This window comes from Embiotoca jacksoni, unplaced genomic scaffold (assembly GCF_022577435.1).
Source record: "Embiotoca jacksoni isolate LCO1_2020_lvr unplaced genomic scaffold, fEmbJac1.0.p SCAF_13, whole genome shotgun sequence".
Taxonomy (NCBI): domain Eukaryota; kingdom Metazoa; phylum Chordata; class Actinopteri; family Embiotocidae; genus Embiotoca; species Embiotoca jacksoni.
The window spans coordinates 18807913-18822895 of NW_027185263.1; the positions used below are offsets into that span (position 1 = coordinate 18807913).

General features: G+C 37.3%; 1 protein-coding gene across 1 annotated transcript; it reads left to right on the forward strand.

Moving 5' to 3' along the window:
* The first annotated feature begins 651 nt into the window (after positions 1 to 651).
* Positions 652 to 13383, forward strand: igsf5a (immunoglobulin superfamily, member 5a). The gene is made up of 8 exons (XM_069145680.1): positions 652 to 715; positions 4971 to 5285; positions 8449 to 8739; positions 11060 to 11179; positions 11324 to 11348; positions 11463 to 11551; positions 12317 to 12381; positions 13276 to 13383. The coding sequence occupies exons 1-8, from the start codon at positions 652 to 654 to the stop codon at positions 13381 to 13383; spliced, it is 1077 nt and encodes a 358-aa protein (XP_069001781.1).
* The last annotated feature ends 1600 nt before the right edge of the window (positions 13384 to 14983 follow it).

Below are 14983 nucleotides of genomic sequence, written 5' to 3' on the forward strand. Positions count from 1 at the left end.
ACTTTGTAAAAGTTGCTGGGACATTATTAGTGACTGACAGGTATGCTGAGCAGATAAGGGTTGGGTTTTACTGACAGAGTCTGAACTTTGCTCCCTGTTGCCGTTTTCACAACCAACGCTTTAGTCCTGCTGCTCACCTGCTGATTCAGGAAATAAAGCGTTGGGACATTGAACACACTACAGCGGGAGCTATCACGCAGTAAGTTTTTTTTCTGACTAAAGATGCTGTTACTTCAGGGGAATATTTAACTATGATTGCGAGAGTTGAGACTGGGATGCTTTATGTCATTGTCTTCAATGTCAGAGTTGACGCAGAGATGCTTAATTTGTAATTTATGTAGATATCAACACTAGCAAAGTACGAATTCAAGAGAGCACATATTGAAACAGTTTAGTTTTGCAGTAAGGAAGTAACCGTGCTATTAATAACAGAAGGGATAAAACGGGATCATATAAGCGTTCCTCATTTTAATGATATGAATGAATAGTCTATTCACATAAATATTTCTTTACAGTTATTTTGGGCACTACAACTACAAAATGTTGTCTGTCTAGATTAAACAAATTTGTCGAACAATTTTCTTTAGAATTTTTTTATTTTCTTTATATCTCAGCTGTCTGTCTTTCATCTTTCAGATAAACAACACTGACATGACTGTTTCCTGGAAATCATGGGCTAGCCTCCACATCTCCTCACTACTATGTGCAAGTGGAGGTCAGCACATATTTTTATTTTTTATGACTAGCAAGATTTATTCCGAAATGTAACATAATTGCATAAACCTAATAGAAATATAACAAAGAAAGAAAAGACAAAACACTTTGTTAAAATAGTACTAATGTGAATTATTTTTAAATGGCACTGATAACTCTTCTTATAAATACACCACCCAAGGAAGTTTGTATGCTTGAAGTACTCTTCTGCATTTTACTGCGTAGCTACTGTGATTGCATGATTAGGCTTGAGGTGCTTCCAAGACCTCCAGTTCATTCCTGTGCCCGAACTCCTTCTGTGTAGCAGGTCAGACAGATTTTTATGTGCTATAAACATTAGATAAATGAAATTAAAATCAAACTGTTCATTTTCATAAAAAAGCTCAATGCCAACACCGGTGACTGATAAATACAACAGTTTTCTTCCAATAGGAAGAACACATTTTACCAACTCAACTTTAATGCTCCACTTGTGAAGGATCAGTCCAATATGTCTGAGTTTCAGTCTTTTCTTACCATTGCATGATGTTGTATGATGTACAAATACTGTCCACCTTTGCACTTATGTCAACACCTGCAACGTTCTGCCTATTACATAAAAAAATCTATAGTAGCCTGTTGAAGTTCAACTCAAAAATTTAAAAATTCAATTCATTCCACACTCGCTGACCAGTTTATTGGGAAGACCTGCACACGTATTCATGCAATTATCAGGCAGACACCAGTAAGGCGCTTCAGTTGATGTATACATCAAACATCTGAATGGGGGAAAATGATCCGAGCGACCTTACCAGTCATCGGGTGTGAATCCAGTTGAACGTCTTTAGGATATGGTAGAACTAAAGAGACGCAGCGATCTGCAGAAATGTGTCAGGGGTATAGTGCTATTTGTTGAAGTACCTGTGGCTCGCGTGTACGAGCGCACATATGACTTGTTTCTAAGGCATAGCCACCACGGTTCAATTGGTGGCAAGATTACATAGGCAATAATGTATGTTTCCATCTTTTTAATTTAATAAAGTATCATTGTCCAATTTCAGTCACAACACGTTCCTGCAAATGCTTCACAATAATAGCCTTTTTAGGAAATCAATAGTTTCTGTTTAATGAAATGCTAGAGGGCTTTTAATTCGAAATCATACATGCACAGTCTCTGTGGGCCCTCTTCTCCTTAATACATGTCTGTCATGTATCTTCAGTAATCTATCTTTACTTTTTTATTTTTTTTTATTTTAGCCAACAACTGTAGACAGGACAAGCCTATTGGGTCACCAACAAACTGTTCACAGCACATTTAAACAAGTATGGATAATAACAATCTGTGGTGTGCTTCAGGGAGCACATTTCATCTCTCCCTTCTGTAGCCTACAAGAACTTTGCTGGGGAGATTTGCTTAAAATAGAACATTATTTTTCTTCATGTTTATTTCTCATGTCCAAGCTGAGATGAAGCTGAAAAAAAAACAGTTTAATTTTTTTTAACCCCTACATTGAGGGAATACTGACTTATTGTATAATAAAAGACAACTGAATAAGACTTCACACATGCTTTAGAAACAAAAAGACAAAATCATTCAATGACTGCCAGCAAAATAGAATAAAACCTTCCTGTGTTAGTGTTGGTCTGTTACTCTCAGCTAAAACTTATTTCAGTTGCCACAACAAGAGCTCATGTCTCACATCCTCAGTAGAATGATGAGAGACCTACTGCTGCCGTTTCTGAAACTCAGGGCTGTGCGTTTCCTGATGTTTACCTTTGCAAGATAATGTTGCTAGATTCTATACGTCATATGACATTGTAGCTATGATTCTGATTAATTATTATACGACATAGAAATGTCCCAAGATAGATTCCTGACCGACTGCCATCAATCTAAGCAACAGCCGATATTAGCTTAAACTGTTTTAGTTGTGCTCAACTACCTTCTCTTTTTATTTTTTTTCAGTTTCCCTTTCTTGGGGAAAGACATGCCTTCCTCAGCTCCAGCATTACCCATCACTATGCTGGATTACTTCACTTTAGAGATGAATCCTTGTAGGAAACCGTTTTGTAACTATTGTAAGGGCTGAGAAGAGCCTCAGAGAAACTTAAGCCTTACTTTTTTTTTTTTTAAATTCCTATCAGTCTGTCAACTAGTTTATTCTGTCAATTACAATTCTTGCATAACACCAAATACAAATCAAAATTTGAAAACAAGAAAAAACTTTTCACTGAGCTTTTCCCCTCTCCACTGGGGCCCTGGGTAGTCAATCCCACTTTTCTCCCCACAATGATGCACCTGCAAATGGTAGTTGATCATAACAAGGCTTCAATTTAATCAGTTAATTTATTTTAAATGTCATTATGACAAATTTGACTATTCCATTTTCTTAATGGCTCTCTTGTGATATACGCTTTAGAGATGATTTAATCATTAAAAAAGTAACGGCAGCACTGCAACATGACAACCGAACTGATTCTGTTTGCGGAGCATAAGGGAGGCCCTGCATTGTATTAATATGGTGTTCCAAGTGAAGTACTCTGTGAGGGTATCTATACAGAATATATTCTTCAATCAACAAAGTCTTCGATTCTTCGTTTCTTTGATTTAAGAAAAATTGCAAGACGTAGGTTTGTTGTATCCCAACCCAAGTTATACATGATTATACTCGCTTTTATATGATCCCGGCAAGAAAACTGGAATTGCCGTTTCATCTGCCTCGTCAAGTCATAGCTAATACAGAACCCTGCTAGAGGCTCTTAACTCCAGCAAAACAACTTGCCATCATATCTTCTTTACATGGTAAAGCCCTCGATAGAGAGCCCTGCATGGACATGGACAAGCACCTCAGTACAACTGTGACTTGCTTCATTCTTACATTATGAGCAAGCACTTTTTGACATTTGCTCAGTGAAACATGCATTACTAATTAATCTAAATAATTAAACTAAAAAAATAAATAAATAAATAAATCGTATTTACGTACATAATATATAATGTCAGAAACTTTTATCACAAAGTCAGAGCCCAAAGTCAGCTGCAAATGGGACAACAATTTTCATATTTTACAAACAGCAGTTTTAAAAACATTCTACAAAGTTGTTATTACTGGAAAGAAAAGGCTACGTGACAGTTCTATCAGTTACAACAATAAAAGGACAAACAAACAGTTAAGAGTTGGATGTTAAGATAAATTTAAACAGCAATACTGAGCAAAATTCTACAATCTCCAACTGTGCACTGCACACAATGCACTTTAAACCCCAACAAATCTCTGTATATGTGACCAGGTGATAATATCGAGGGGCCAGAATAAACTGGAACTGAGACTGATCTAGACCAAGATGTGAGCTTTATTACTTTATAAAAAAATAAAACATCTCCAGTTGATTGGATAATCCAACTAAAACACAGGGAAAGGTTGAAATAACTTGTTTAATACCACAAAAAAAAAATCAAATTAACCATAAATGAACAACCAAATAAATAAAGAATGCGAGTCAAAACTGCACTGACAGGGAGATTGGTGGAAAGTAAGGTATACAACAAATAAACACCACTGCAAAACAAACTAATTGGAGCTAAAACAAACTATTTCACAGCACTACAATATGCTGAAACTTAAAAGAACTCAAACAAAACATGCATGAAGACTGCCACCATTTTGTTCTCCCTGGCAAAAATGAAACAACAAACGGCCCAAACAATTTTGTATTTAAAAACCAACTAAAACCTAACAAACGGTGGGGAAAAAAAACAGTGGCTGGCTTCTCAGAAGTGTCTGGTAAAACAAACAAGGAAACAAACAAACAAATTAATATACAAAATAAACTTTACAACCACATTTTACAAACAAAAGCAAATACAGTACCTTCCAGGCCTGAAACAAAGCCCTTCCCCTCAGTTGGGAGCATGCAGGTGCCTGGAGACTATTTATAAAAAAGAGGCCAAGTTAATATGTTAAAAAGACAATTGATTAATACATCTTTTATTTTGTCTAAAAAGCTAAAAGGCACAGTGCATCTAGTAAAACCATGTTTTTCAACAAACAATTTAAAACAAAGGGAACCTACCAAAATCACCACGAAGGCTGAGCTTGAGCTCAGGTGTGCAAGAAAGAGGCCAGGGTGAGCTTCCTGTCTCCCTTTATGGCCTCTCCTCCCTTCCTTCCTGGGTCCGAGTGCTCGACTGGTATCTAGACGGCTGCATATAAAATGTGTGAAAATGGTAAATGGTAAATTAGAAAATACTGACATATTGTTTCTTTAATGTCCAGTGGTGTTGGGACAGTTCCAGCTGGAGCCGTTAAATGCAACAGTGCTGCAAGGCTCCGATATCCAATTCAACGCCACCGTGCCGGGAAAATGGCAGGTCATGACCTGGACTGTCCAAAAGCTTTTGGTCCTCACTGTCTCTACAACCAGTGGCATAATCCCATCCTCAGAGCAGTTTTCTGCCAGATACTGCTCCAGTGAGGACACCAGCTGTGTGGAGTTCACCATCTATAATGTCACTCGCAGAGAGTCCGGGCCAGTCACCTGCAGCATACAGGGAAACTTTGGACAAAAGACATCACAGCTTCACGTACAAGGTGGGGTTATTATCATCTATACTTATCCATACATTCGTATTGTGAGAGATGAAGGCTGTTTTTATCTTTTTTTTTAAATTTTTTTACCTGCCCTCAGTTTGAATTGAAGGCAACAAACCCAAAGACATTCCCTAAGTTCCAGGGTTTCAGTGATGTCCTCATCCTGACACTCCAGTATTATTTCTCCTTCTCAGTATCTCTACACTCACAAGATAGAAATGCTGAGTTGCAAGGGAGGCATAGTCACTGCAATGCACTCTGGAGGGAAGCAATGAGCTCAATTAGTCTTCTCAGCAGCTTCTGATTAACTAATGGCAAAGAATATCTGATGAAAAAGATGAACAAATAGCTTTAAAACCAGAATGAAATAGGAGAAAATAATCTAATCAAATCTAATTTGGACATTATTTTATTGGTCCTTGCACATGAAATTAGATAGTTAATGGTAGACTTATTATCTCATTCAAAGGACATATATAATCTTTGTTCATTTCTGTTTGCCTACAATAATTAATATACATACTGAAGCAAATTGCGGAAATATGAGGGGATCACTTTAAGCAGGCCTATTTGTGTGTTAGTGTGGAAAAAACTGATTTAAAGTTCAATTGACAGTGAAAAAATAATTAGAAATGTCTCTGCAATAGTGGAATTTCTGTTGTTAACGAATTAACACAGCATTATAAAACCTTCAGGGCCTTTACCACTGATAAAGAAATTACACAGGAACACAGGTGAACAAGATAAAAACCTTTTACAGCATTGGAAAAAAAATCTCTGAAGCAACTCTTCCCATCATCAATCTGGATTGTTGTTCGGCTTTTAAAATCGGATAGTCTTTAATAATGTGTGAGATGGCTGGAAAGTCAAAGTGAGTCATGTATGATATGAAAATAATGATAAAGAATTATTTAAATAGCAAGTTTCAAAATTGTTGTATTTTATAATACAAGTTGCATAACATCATCTTCAACACTCACCCATAATGGACTTTATTATCAGTCGTTGGGTGGCCATGTAGACACTGAAGTTGTCTTTATGATATGGTCTAATGATGTGGGAAAACAAGAAAATTAGTTGACCCACTGCAACACTATAAAAACTGCAACTTATATTAAATTGTGAACATTGTAAGCAAAAATTGCACATATGCCAACAAATGAAGCTTGTCTCTTATTTATATAAAATTGATTGAGTTCTTATAACTTCTCAAATGAAAAGATTCTATTAACTTGAGTGCTTGAACAAAATTCCCCCACTTGAACTGTAAAATGAGTATGTACAGTAAATCATTATTTTTTATTTTATTTAATATAGTTTTCAATAGTTTTTTTAAATCTCTATCGAAGCTTAAAAAATGAGTTCAGTTAACAAAGTTTTCAGTCGATTCAGATGATGTCATTAAAAAAAAAGGTGCATACACCTGCCAGCATGCATTGCATTAAACTTAAAATTTCCCAGAAATCCTTTTTTCTTGTCTGAAGAAAAATTACGTTGTACAATGACGGCCATGTCAGTATTTCAGGAATCTGAACTCTCTGATCAAAATTAAGACGACACAAACTACAATGAAGACAGTTCTTTTTTTTCACACACTTCATGCTTGCTTCTTGTACAGGAGCATGAGTCATATGGGTTGTTGTGAGGAATTGTGTTCCTTGGCATGTGGAGACAGCTGAGGGGTTACAGTAAAATGTGCCAAGAGGGAGAAAGTTTGACACAATAAGCTAAAGGAAGTTAGTTAAGTTAAAGTTAACTTTAAACTATACTCAGTTGTTGCTTTGAAATTTTGAGTTCTCAATTTCACAATGTCTTTTTATAATATAATACTGTTAAGCATTTCAATATCTGCGGATGTCCTTCTTTGAGTTCATTCATTCCTGATGAAGCGTAGTCAAGTCTACAACCAAACTCTGTAAAGCTGAATTTAGGTAGAGTAGCGCTTTGATCTAGCATTCTATGCTCACAATGACAATGCTAACATTTTTTTGTTTATTTTTTGCAAGTAAAATAATCACAATGTTTGTCATCTTAGTTAGCATTTTAAGGTTTGCCTGTGAGGTGAGTGATAATACTATTATCTTTGTGGATTAAATATACATAAGTAGAATGTTGAGCTAATTTTCTGGACAGTCCATCCAGTTGAAATACTTCTCCAGATAAGTGAATATTTTGTCCCTTTTAATCCAGGGATCATTTAGGTCTTTTAGATTCATTGTGTTGGCACCATTGATATGGACTGACTCAACGTATACAGACGTTGCCATTCAGAGAGCCACATCTGTTAAATAGCCTGCAACCACATAATTCAGTCCATGCGTATGCAAGTCTTGAAAAGGTTGTCAGTTTAAAAATGCACTTTCTGTGAAGAGCAAAAAGCATGAACCAGTGAGCCGTGTTTGTTAAGGGCCTGCTATGGTTCAGATACTTTATCAATGCTATCAAGGGAAGGGCACCACAGGATATACAGGCTCGTCCCTTCTACTCAAATTATGCACACAGTTAAGTGAAATGAAAAGAAACAGAGACATGACTCGGAAAAAGATTTGCTTTTATAAAATAACACATTAATAAGACGCTGACTCGTGTTCTGTGATCGGTCAACTTTTAAACAGAAAAATTGTAAATGTGTTGGACTGAAAAATGTACGACATATCCTAATGTCATGAATATGTAATATGCAGGAATGCTTATTGTTTGTCAAATGCTCGCTTATAAATGTAGTAAAAGTAGGACAGTGTAGTGTAAATCTAAAACAGTATATATATATATATATATATATATATATATATATGCTTCCTCACCTCAGCTAAACCTACCTGTTCTCTAATGGTAATTTCACTGTGAAACATCTGGGCTTGGGTCTGCTTGTGAATGCATATTCATTTTGAAGAGGTGTTGAAGCTCTATCTCATTCTATTGATTAGGACCCAATTGCTGTCCTGCAAAGGTGACATCATTTAGTGACACAGACACTAAACAGCAAAAACTGTTTAACATTTAGGAAATGCCAATGTTCATTCTAATAAAGGGTCACGTCTAATGGTTTTAAAGAACAATGGAGCTCTAAGGTGCAGAGAGTTAATGATGTAAATACGATTTTGAACACACAACCAATACATTGCTTTTCTGACATAACCTTGCCTATGTCCTAATTTCTCAGAGAGTGGTGTGGTCAGCATCATGGGAGGGAATGTGACAGCGGTGCAGGACCAGCATGTAGAGTTCCAGTGTGTAACAACTGCTTGGCTTCCCATACCTACTGTCACCTGGACCCGAAATGGTGAGGCTGTTGACAGCAGCCTGTTCAACACCACTAGCATGACTGATGGGGATTCATTTAACTCCACCAGTGTCCTGCAGTTCCAGGCAGTCAGGAAGACAACAGTCAAATGTCTGGCAACTATTCCGACACTAGAAAAACCACAATCCAGCTCTGTCTTCTTGGTGGTTGGTAAGAAAGTCTGACACAATTTTGTACTACTTTCTGCATCTCGAATATTAAATTATTTATTGAAAGGATGTAGTTGAGGTATTTGTGGCCTTGAGTCAGGCAGAGCAGTGGAGGAAAGTGTTTGAGGTGAAGATTAGGCTGCAGAGGCTAAGCCGGTAGAGCAGACAAATTGAGTAGGCGGGTAAAGGTAGCTGAGAGCTGGCAGAGCATATGAGGTGAGTAGCCGGACCACGATGACTGGAGCCCACAGAGAAACTGAGGTGAGTGACTGTAGATCGGCATTGCAGATAACCGTGATCACAGAAATGACGTCGAGACAGAGCAGGCAGCGTTCCAAGGAGGACAGACAGGTCAACTAAAACCCCAAATCAGGTTTAAGGCAGGGTTTCGGAGACACAATTACTTGGACAAAATCTAAGCAGCCAGATTTAGTGAGTTACGTGAGTTTATGGAAATGGCAGGGGCCATGAAAGTTAATATTTTTGGGGGGATGTTAAGCTAATATATTGTTGTTTTAGTCATGTAGAGTGAGAGAGAATGTAAAGCCTACATCTGAGGAAAATGTTGATCTCCCTAACTTCTCATCTTTTCCCACTGTGCCTTTGCATTTCCTGCATAATGTTTCCCCCGTTAGCTCGCTAAATTGTTAAGCCTCTGTGGCTTTTCAACGCCATCCATGTTGCCTAGCAACGGCCTTTTTACAACTTAAACGCTTAAACGCCAAGCATGAGGTGCACAAGACTTCCAATGTTGTAACCACAAGCTCAAGAGTTCCAATTTAATGTAGCAAGAAAACATGTTAACCATGTATCATTCAGCATTAACGGTGCTTTTGCAGATGCGTAAGCTACTGATACAATGTGCACTAATGCATCCCTATACAATCCTGGATGCTGACTATTCAACTGTGCACTGATAACGAACAGGGTGTCCATCTCCTCTTTAGCCCGGAGGACTAGTCCATCATCCGTCCATGATTTCCAAAAATAATTTCACATTTTGATTTGTTAGACAAACAGGTCAGTTTTCCACTTTGCCTCAGTCCATCTTAAATAAGCTTGGTTGCAGCTGCATTTCTGGACCACGTTTATATATGGTTTCTTCTTTGTATGGTCAGGTTTAAACCTGCATTTTTGGGTGCTGCGATGAACTGTGTTCATAGATAATGGTTTTCTCAAGTGTATCTGAGCCAATGCAGTGATTTCTACTTCATAATTGTGGCTGTTTTTAATGCACGTTAAGGCCCAAAGGATCACAGCCATCCAATATTGGTTCTTGGATTTTTTTTTTCCCTTGCGTACAGATTTCTTTTTTTCTTTCTTTCCCTAAATCTTTTTGCAATTTTATGTTGAGAAACATTAATCAATGCTTAAACCATGCATATGAACGTTTGACGCACAAATCTGTGATTCATCAATACTTTCTTACCTGAATTTGTGCGTACACGCAAATGATTCATGCCCGGGTGTCTTAGAAAATGTAAAAACACACCTTATTAAAACTGCATTCATTACAAAAGGCTTCAATAAACAACAATACTGAAAACTGTTCATTTACCAATGCATTGACTAAATGTATTAAATAGGCTAAACATTAAGTTGACGGCCTTTAATCCTCATCAATTAGTGTCTTAATTTAAATATTTACATAAATGTATATATTTACAGATATTTGCAAATACCATATTAATTATGACATAAATTACCTGTGGTAAGGGTTGTAGGATAATTGATTTTGTTAATACCTCTAATATATATCTAAGTTGATATCAAAGAAATGTGCACAGGAAGGATCAAAAGTTGTACACAGACATGGAGAGGTGTAATTTCTAACAGGAAGCGAGCGCTACTTTAATCTACAGCTTGCTAGGGAAGTGAAATGTCTTTAAAATGTGCATAAGAAACATGTTTTGGGTTTTGATGGGAGACGTACTGCTTACTGGTTATTGTGGATCACATTTTTAGACTGGTTTAACAGCACTATTGTCTTTTGTGACTGCAAAGTGAAAACCTCAGTATGCACCATGTAAGGTACAGTAGGCCTATGTGGGACAAAAGATGTTGATAATCACTCTCCTCTATTCAGGCTGTAACGACAGCATACTGATTCATCAACACAAATTTCATATCTAAACAAAATATATTACAGAAAATAGAAATGTGTGAGCAACATTTGCTTTCAATATTTGTGCAGTGTCTTCCATAACTTTTGAATAAAAATGCTGCTCTTTTCTTTCCTTTGGTTTTATTGATTTGAAAGTTATGAGCTTTTAGGTATTTGAGTCTCTCACTTTTAATTGTGGTCTTTCCCTCTGCAACAGTTCCTGAGCCTCCTGACTGGACGGTGCTGATAGCTGTGGTTGTGTCCTTTGGAGGTGCTGCTCTGCTGGTTTTGCTTATCCTCGCGATCATCTTCTGCTACACACGCAGGAAAGAAAAAAGTAAAGCCATCATTATAGCGATTTTAACTCAGTTTAGACCATTCTGCATGTCCATAATCACAAAGATAACAAGAAAAATTGTTGAACTCACTGGTTCTTAAAAACTAGAGTAATCACTCATTTGTTATTTAAAATCTTCTCTAGAATCCAACTACCAAGATGAAATGAGGTGAGAAACCACCCATATGTTAAATATTTGGTTGTTACTACTTCATTTTACATCCACTTAACTACATGTTTCTACAGACAGTGAAATTATTGGTTGTATATGTTTTTTTAACAGGATGGTGAGGACACAGAGCCAGTTAAGTGGAGTCGATGCAACTTGGCAGAGACAGGGTCAAGTGAATGCAGCATCAGAGGGTCAGACAAGTAAGACTGAGCACAAACATACACCATAGATGGATTACTGTATGGTTAATGTGGGCACATGCAAGGGGCCTTGAGGCCATTGAGGGCCAATGACCTCAAAATGTATTATAATTCAAAGAAGCATTTTTGTTTTTTAAATATTGAAGTAGATGTGATTATGGAAATGTAATGTTATTATGAAATAGTTTGAATGTTTTTTTTTTATCTTTACTAAATAGATCACATGTCGTAATGATGTATTAGGCCATCGGTTTAATGTCATTTCCCCCCTCAACTTGGCTCTGTATTACATTTAATGTTAATTAAAACATATTTTTTGCTGGTGCTTTTATTTGGATAAAATTAGGTGTTTTGAATCGTAAAGATTCACACTTTGCTGTTCATGGCATGTGTTAAATGAAACTGACTTAAAATGCATTCATTTAATGTCAAAATAACAATATTTGGATCCAGGGCCCAGGTCAAGATAATTTATCCATTACACACCCAAGCTTTAACTGACTCTTTATGCTGTTTTGGTCATAATCACCCATAATCCATTTAAGATACAGTGAAGTCCTAACATCTCTCTACACTCCATGGCCAAGATTAGCTTGTTCAGGTCTCTGATGTAGAAATTGGTTGTTTTCCTTCCCCTGCAGTGAATCAAACTTTGAAAAAGAACAAAAACGGACTGGAATTTGAGAGCACCTGGATCTCTGAGGGCCCGTTGGCAGTTTCCCATTTTGCCCGATTGATAATCACGTGTCTCTTCTTCATCCACAGGTGTCACTCCCAGTGAACTCACTGACAGTGGCTTTTTCCAGGCAAATGGCCCCAATATTTTTGAGGTAGGATTGGAATATTATTCATCTAGCTACGTTCGGTGAGCGGTATGCTCACTGGTGGAGATGATGTTTGGTTGGAAATGCTTTTCCCCAGTGGGAGCAGGTTTGGTTAGTAGCCGATTACTAAGAATTATCAAGGGCAATTATTAATTTTCATACAATTATCAATAATGATTACTAGTCACGGCGCACCACTCTGGTACCAGGGACAAATAAACAAACTGTTATTTGAATCTCAAAAGGGCATCCACCTATAAGTGTCGATTCCTGAGCTGAGAGAAGCAGGGAGGCGAGCAACGGTTTTGCCGGGGCTTTATAGCAGCCTGTTTCAGGCTGTCGAGGTGGTGCCTTGAGGCGATTACCTAAAAAATGGTCTGCACTTTTATAGCGCTTTATCAATTTATCGTTCTCAAACAAACCCATTCACACACAGATGCAGAGACAAATGGAGGTGCCATGCAAGGTGTGCACCATCAGGAAAACATTCACACACATTCACACACCAATGGTGCAGAGCTGCTAACTTTTCGATTAGTGCTACAATAATGGCGAAGTTGACTTTGGTAGCATTGTTATTGCCAAACTCCAGACATAATCCTCAGTAAATTATGTTTTGAGCAAACACTTTACGTATGTCATTACTCTGCTCTAACAAATCAAATGAAGAAATTACAAGCCATGCAAAGTCATTACGTTGAGTCATCTATGACCTTGTACATGTCATTTAGCAAGCATGTGCTATGCTTGCTAAATGACATGTACAAGGTCATAGATGACTCATTGCTTGACCAATCAGCTAAGTAGTGAATGAGGTGTCTATCAAACAAATATATTACTCAAATACATATACATATACATTATGGTTAATGTCAATTTTGTTTTGCTTTGGATTTTTAGGTGCCTGATGTTGTGAACAGTAACCAGGCAGGAAATTTCTGCAATAATGCCAACAACTCTATGGGTGAATCAGGCTTTAAGAAACACAGACATGTCACCATTGTATAAGGACAAGGATGCGATGTTTATGAACCTTAGAACAAACGGCGTCCTAAGGCTTTGCTGCTTTGGTTTCAAAAGTCTGGAGAAAGGTGGGAGGAAGGACTGGATTTGCCCAGAGTGGAGAATGATGTATTGTAACATTAAAGCTGCCGGCTGAGGCCACCATTCAGAATTTGATCTTTCAAAGTCATTGGAAATATACAGAAAATGTTATATAATGTATAGTTTTATGGAGACATTATGTAATTGAAATTAATATTCATACAACACTTATTTTGTTTATCTACATATGTATACATATCATGAATTTACTCTAGATTCTTTCTGTAGAGGAGGACCTACATTCTTCCATTACAGCTTATCAATCAACCCAAGAACTAAGCTTAGTTATAACTCATTTGTCTTACTCTTAGTCTCTCACACCCGAACTGGAAAACACAAAAAACACTTCTATTTGTTGTTGTTTATCGCTCACCTGATAAAGTGATCATAGTTGGTGACTTTAACATTAATGTTGATGTGGACAATGACAGCCTCAGGGCTGCCTTCAGTTCATTTTTAGACTCGATGGATTTTTCTCATATCTCATGTCAATAAACCCAATGTTATGATCTGTTATGACCACATGCATTTGTTACTTCCAGGCTAGATTATTGTACTTTCTTGTTGTCAGGATGTCCAAATTACTTATTAAAGATCCTGCAGTTAATTCAAAATGCTGCAGTAAGAGTACTAACAGGATTTAACAGGAAAGACTGTATGTTTGTTTTGGTTTATTTGACTTTTTCCTTCTACTTTCAGCACGAGTATATACATTTCTCACTCATCAATGCATTACACTCATCGCTGATACAAGTCCCCTTCACAGCTTTTTTATTTCTTTATTTCAATAGGTATGTTTGTCTATTTAAAGTAAACTGAGCGTTGGCATCTAAACCTGTCCAGTCTACCCTCCTCTTTTTCACAAGCATTGTCACTGTTGACAACAGTGGGAAGAAAAAAACTCCCTTTTGACAAGAAGAAACCTCCTCCATGACCAGGCTCAGAGGTGGGTGGCCATCTGCCTTGACAAGTTGTGGTTAGAGAAGAGCAGAGAGAGAAAAGCACAGCATAGAAAAACAACAAACAATTTACACTGGTTTGGTGTAAATCAGAAACAGAAGCATGCAACTCTGAAGCTAAAGATATCTGGAAAGGTACACGGAGAGAGGACAAAGGAAAAAAAATACCAGCTACTGAAGACAGAAGATAAAAAGTTAATGAGATTCAAGGATGGCATTTAAATGCATGGAGAGTGAAAGACAGAGTAGAGGGGAGGCGCTCAGTGCATCATGAGAGGTCCCCACAGCAGCCTCGGCCTGTAGCATAAATAATGGAATACATGCAATTGTAAGTTTCAGGGTCACCTAAGGCAGCCCTAACTATAAGCATTATTAAAAAGTAAATATTCAAAGTACAGACGGTATCTGTAATCTAAACTTGAAATCTGAATGCAGCCAGTAATGGAATGTCCCTAAACTAATGTAGGACTAGACCTGCCTTAACACCTCCTACTTCCTGGTTTTCAATTTATTTGACTGTGATTGTGGCTTTTACAGCCCTGGTG

Excerpts from the sequence above, each read along its gene's own strand:
- igsf5a (XM_069145680.1), top strand. The coding sequence starts at position 652 with ATGACTGTTTCCTGGAAATCATGGGCTAGCCTCCACATCTCCTCACTA. Across the intron at positions 11,552-12,316 it reads AGCATCAGAGGGTCAGACAA|GTGTCACTCCCAGTGAACTC; the intron begins GTAAGACTGAGC and ends CTTCATCCACAG. Across the intron at positions 12,382-13,275 it reads ATGGCCCCAATATTTTTGAG|GTGCCTGATGTTGTGAACAG; the intron begins GTAGGATTGGAA and ends TTGGATTTTTAG.